Raw genomic sequence first — 6,000 nt, 5'->3', positions numbered from 1 at the left:
TATATGGAAAAATACTGGGAATGTTTCTGTCAGGGTCTCTTTTGTGATTGTAACAATTCTGTCTTCAGAAAGCAAGCTTAGACAATGTGTAAACAAATGGAAGCAGCTGTGTGTTAATAAAGCTTTATTTATAAAAACAGATGCCAGGCTTGACTTAGCTCATGGGCTATAGTTCTCCAATCCTAATATTAGAGACAGGGAGTAATATGGGGAGAACAAAGCAGCTTTTCATTATAGTGATAGAATTGTGGACAAGTAACTTTAACTATCCCTTAATTTTGATCATTGAACATTGTTGTAGGAATGGTTTAGAGTGGACTTTACCATGGCTTTTCATGTTCCATCTGTCTAGAGACCGGATCTATAAAAATAGCACCTCCATTCTTCATTGTATTACATGAAACTCTACCATATAATCGTTCCTTTGCCAAGCATTGTTTATATTTATTAACTCTAAGTGGCAACCTCTCAACCCAGGACTAGTTTAGTGCATACATTGATAATAGAAAATTAAGTGTATATTCTACAGTTTTAAACACTAAACATTGGTTTAGCTATCACATTGACACTAAAAAATAGGCTTTATTTTTACCCCCACTTCATAGATACATAAAGTGATGTACAGGGAAAGTAAAAAACCTACACAGGCTATGCATTTCACAACTATATCTACTGCTGAGATGTGCAGAAAGAAAATACCAATACAGAAAGATTGTAAGCAATCCAAGCATGTTAGTGCATCATATCAGTGCTCAGAAATCTGAGTCAGGGTTTAAGATAAATTCGAGGTCAGCATGAATGAATTACATAGAGAGTTCAAGGCTGACCAGGAATAAATAGTGAGATTCCATCTCTGAACACTCAAACAGCAGTGAGAGAAAGAAAGAAATATGTCATAAACAACATTGGTCAAACTGACAAGACTTTTCAAAACTGTAACTGTAAGATTTATACAAGGATAAATGGGAATCCTGACTCCCAGAGCGCTGTTTCTGTGACTCATCAGTAGAATCATTTAGAGCTCTTACAAACCTTCAGAAGAGCTATGCACTTGGCACAGTGACATCAACCATAAAAATACCTAGTGGCCTGATAGGAGACCATCCAGGTTACATCAGGCTGAGAGGTGAGGTGGTGAAGCCTGAGTGGCAGGTGTGTGTGGGGGGGGTGGTCTTCTAGAAGGGCCACCTAGAGGGAGACACTAAAGTGGCGGGAGAGAGGAAGTTCCTATGAGAGTCCTTAGGACTTTGATCTGTCAAAGGTCACACAGAAGGAAAGACTGGAGCAGAAGGAGATGGGAGTTGCATAAGCAACATTTCTGGGAAGGCAGAGGGGATGTGATGATGCAGGGTGATGGAGAGAGACACACTGCTTTGGAGCTGGGCAGTGTTCACCGTGTTGAAGCAATTTAAGGGAGAGTTTGTTTTGGCTCTGATTTCATGGGTTCAGCCCATGATGGCAGGGACAGTCAGGTTGGTTTGGGCTTGCAACAGCTCTTCACATCTCACCCACCACCAGGAAACAGAAATGCTAGTGCTCGGCTCAAGTTCTCCATTTCCTACAGGATCCCAGGCAGGGACTGGTGCTATCCATAGTGACAAAGTCTTCCCATCTTGACTAACCTAATCTATGTGATCACTCATAGACTCATAGACTCATCTCCCAGACTCCAATCGACAATAATAAAGGATCTCCCAGGGGTTCTGAATCTCAAATTGACAATCACAGAGACCTAGGAGATCTGAATATGCTTTTACTACTGACAACTTAAGCAAACTTAGCTCCGAGTCCCTGCCTGTCTCACTGTTGAGAGGTCTTGAGGATGACTTGAGATAAGGAACCCAAACACTTCATGACACTTCGTGCATGGTGAAAGCCACACAGAGAGCAGCTATAAACAATAGCAACATCATAATAACCAGAAGTGATGATAGTGATGCCATTTTAGTGTGGACGGTATGGCAAAAGGTACCTCTGTGGAGTGTATTGCTTTCCCCCTACCATAAGGTCCAGGAATCATATGGAAGTTTAGGCTGCTATTTTCCCCAGAAGGTAGAATAAAACCATATTACCTACAGGGAGTGGGAGTGGATGTGTCTTGAAATCTGAGTAATATTCTAACCAAGGCCTTTTGTCTTTCAGTACCAGTTTCAGTTGAACCTGATACATTATTATTATTTCCTGAAGACAAACTTTTGGAAGAAGGCTCCAATATCACCATCTGTTTGATGTATGGGCACAATCTATACAATGTATCCTGTAACTTGCAAGAAGAGCCCATCCATGGAGAACAACTTGATTCACATGCATCATTATTAAAATTGAATAATGTAGCTTTCCTTAGCAATACAGGGACAAATATCAATTGTCAAGCCATGAATGGTACTAAAAACCCATTTGGTACTGTTCTCTTTGTCTCAAGTAAGTATTAGAGTAGTGGTTCTCAACCTTCCTAATGCTGTGACCATTTAATACCATTCCTCATATTGTAGTGACCTCCAACCATCAAATTATTTTCAATACTTCTTCACAACTGTAAGTTTTCTATTGCTATAAATCATAATGTAAATATCTGAAATGCAGGCTATCTGATATGCAACCCCTGTGGGTGTTATGACTCACAGGTTGAGAACCACTGTATTAGAGTGTTAGGTCTCCTTCCTTCTCATTTACCAGAAGGTAAGGAAACATGTTCAAATGTGGTTTTAGTTTACTTTGATTTCACAAGTTTTCCAAAAGGAGGCTTTGGAAATACTCCCAGGATATCCTATTTATCCATGATATTTGGTATCAGTTTTATTCCTAGAACCAGTAGTATTAAAGGAAAGAGATTTCTGTTTATGACCTGGACCACTGAAAAAATATTTTTGTTTGCCTCCACTCAACTGAACTGGACTCCTCTCTGAATCATGGAGGGAGGGGTGCTTCTGTCTGTCAGCCAACTACAGAAAGAGGGTGCACAGAGGTTCAAAGACTTACGATGACCTTATCTCCTGGCTAGGCCTATCCACTTGGTCATTTCTGTAAATGGCATAGTAATGATTTAGAGAATCCATGAGTATGAGAGGCTTCAGACCCCAGGCTTGTATTAGTTCACCAGCAGTGGCCAGTACTGTTCCTGACTGAGTGGCCTGTTTCAGAGGAGTGAGAACATGCTGACTTTTCTGTAGATCACAATATGCCTGTGCTATGTGGTCTTCTGTGTGTGCTTTCAAGTTTCCATCCATCATATACCTAGACCATAGGACAGAATCTAAAACATCTCTCACTATTGCTGTAAGGAGGTAATTTCAGGCCTGGATGCTTTCACCAGTTGAATCCCCTACTCTAGGCTCTGGGAACAGAAGCAACTCTACATTTTTGAGGAGCTTTGACATTCCCAGAACTCTCTGCTCCCTACTGTAGAAATGAACCAGTTCATAGTCTAGCTGACATACCTGGGATTTAATGGAAGTCACAGAATCAACATGGGACACCAACCCTCTTTCAGATAGACACAGTGCCAACCTCATACACAATATAGAGTATTTATCCCTAAGATATCCAAGAATAGAGAGAGACTAACACAAGGGGAGGATGCAGCTATTGATCTGTTGACTTCCATCTTTTGGTCCCTTCATTGTTTGGGGGACTGTGATTTCACACCCCAGGCAGAACTTTCTTTTTGACTTGTTCAATCAAAGAGGTTAATTAGGTCTTTCCTCTTTTCCTTTGTATGGACAGAAGTGCTCGAGGAACCCAAGAATTTTTCCTGTGAAACCCAAGACTTTAAGACTTTGGACTGTTCATGGGAACCTGGGGTAGATACAACTTTGGCTTGGTTTCAACGGAGTTTCCAAATCTACACTTTATGTGAATCGTGAGTCTTCTCTGATTACATCATCTACAGGGTCTTCCTTGTTTAATGGTCACGTGACAGGTGATTTTCTCTTAGATAAACAAACACCCTTAGAGAAAGCACACATACTCTTGGGTGTGCCTTCCCTTCTTCTGGGTACATCTTTTCCTCCTACCCTTTATAGTTAAGCCTATATTAGTGTGTCTTGGTTGTGTCTTTCCTTTTTGGTGGGCACATCTTTTCCTCCTACCCTTTGTAATTAAGCCCATATTAGCATGTCTTTAAAAAAATCTCCAACTCTATTCATAAAAAAAGACACACAGAGCAGAAGGAGAACTCTTCCTAGACATTTCAGAAAATGTGTGCAAATATTTTAGAACCACCTTCTGGGATCACAAGAAAATCTTTTTGTATCTTACAGGGGTATAGAACCTTCTACCTGATGTGCTTTGAAAGAACATGTACCATTACAATGAGAATAATAGACTGTGTATCTTTATATTAAAAGTCTTATCTGTTGATATGACTTTCCCAAATTTTTCTACATTTTTAAGAACATTCAACTAAATGAATTGATGGCAATAACACCCACAGGGAAATTTCATCACATGCAGAAATTCATTGAAACATTTTCATTATTGGTGTCCATTGGTGACAGATCAATGAATTCATGGATTTAACATCCCAAGGGATGAGGATACATCTGCTTTGATGGCAATGTTTAAACCTTGTCTTTGCTGTCTTGTTGATTTTTTTTTCCACTTTTTAAGGTTCTCCAAGAGATGTGAGGTTTTTAACTACATAAACTCCTATACCTGGCAAATCACTGAAGACTCACAGGAAACATATAACTTCACTCTCACAGCTGAAAACAAACTAAGGAAAAGAAGTGTCAACATCAATTTTAACCTGACCCATAGAGGTGAGACAGCAATGCCACAGCCCATGATGACCACTATCATACCATTATATACAATGCGACCCAGCAAATGTGCTGTAGATACTGGCCTAGTTTATAATCCAAGTGAAGCCAATATTTGTTCTTCTAGTTGCTTACCCTTACCCTCATGGATGCATGTGTTCTGAAGCACTTGTTTTGATCACATCTCAAGTATCAGTGAGCTCTCTAACAAACTTTAAAACGAGTGTTGAGGCACATACTTACTGCATGGCCTATCCCAGAACCTCTCTCTCTACTCTTCTACTCAGATTGCCGATTGCTTTCAGTTGTATGTAGGTATATGGATGTGTATTTTCATTTCCTGTTCATTTAAGGATCTGGAAAGTTTGGGCCTTATTGTATAACAAGCCATCTAAAGTAATCTAGTAATTACTTTTTATATGATATTAAATTGGCATGATGTGTTTACCCTGGAAACATTGCTGTAATCTCTTCTTTGTACTACTATGTAGCACTTCCTGTGAATGTACACTGTTTGTTCATTCACCTCTTTCAATGCCTTGCAAGTTGTAGCATGTTTTGCTTGAGGTAGAGTTTTAACTACATGTGCCTGTATACATATCCATATTATTTTAGTATGTACCTAAAATGGAATTGGCAAAGACATAGTCTTCCTGAATGCTTGCCTCTCAAATCATGTTGCAAAGTACTTTCCCAGTTACATGCTCACTCTGTGGGCTTACTTATTCTCCCTAAGGTTTTAGGATCACTTTTTATTTTTGCCAATTGAATTGAACATAAAACAGTATTTCTTGATGGTTACAAGTTTAAATATCTCCCTATATTGGAAACACAACCATTTTTTTCTTTTATGATGGGTCATATTATTTATTCATTCATTCCACTATGAGTTGTTACGGTTTTTCCATGGTGAGGGTGTGATTAATCACTCTTCTCTATAACAAACAACCCATCAGGCTTGTTTCAAGCCTTAGACCCACTTCCCACCTCTATTCCTTATGTGGGTGTTTGGCAGAGGGGGAATGACATGGACAGACATTGTGACTCTCATCACAGCATGTAGTTGGCATAAGGGTAGATGGGATTATACATGCCCAATTTTAATCAAAAGTTTGCCACCTACTGGCCAGACAGCAGCCACAGCACTCATTCTGTTTTTGGTTTGACAAAGCTGTCATTAAACCTTGCCAAGTAGGTTTTTAATCCTCCACATATAGCTGAAAAAGCTTAAGCATCATTG

General features: G+C 39.5%; 1 protein-coding gene across 3 annotated transcripts in view; it reads left to right on the top strand.

Annotated features, from left to right (window-relative positions):
• Osmr (oncostatin M receptor) overlaps window positions 1-6,000 on the top strand; it is a 75,307-nt gene that overhangs the window by 41,767 nt on the left and 27,540 nt on the right. For all 3 annotated transcript variants that reach the window (XM_031360353.1, XM_031360351.1, XM_031360352.1), the window contains exons 5-7: window positions 2,143-2,421; window positions 3,724-3,859; window positions 4,609-4,760. In XM_031360353.1, coding sequence (XP_031216213.1) covers window positions 2,143-2,421; window positions 3,724-3,859; window positions 4,609-4,760 — 567 coding nt within the window. The remainder of the gene's footprint in view (window positions 1-2,142; window positions 2,422-3,723; window positions 3,860-4,608; window positions 4,761-6,000) is intronic.

This window comes from Mastomys coucha, unplaced genomic scaffold (genome assembly GCF_008632895.1).
Source record: "Mastomys coucha isolate ucsf_1 unplaced genomic scaffold, UCSF_Mcou_1 pScaffold8, whole genome shotgun sequence".
NCBI classification, from domain to species: domain Eukaryota; kingdom Metazoa; phylum Chordata; class Mammalia; order Rodentia; family Muridae; genus Mastomys; species Mastomys coucha.
The sequence above is the reverse complement of the archived record's forward strand: the minus strand, read 5'-3'. Positions and strand labels throughout refer to the sequence as shown.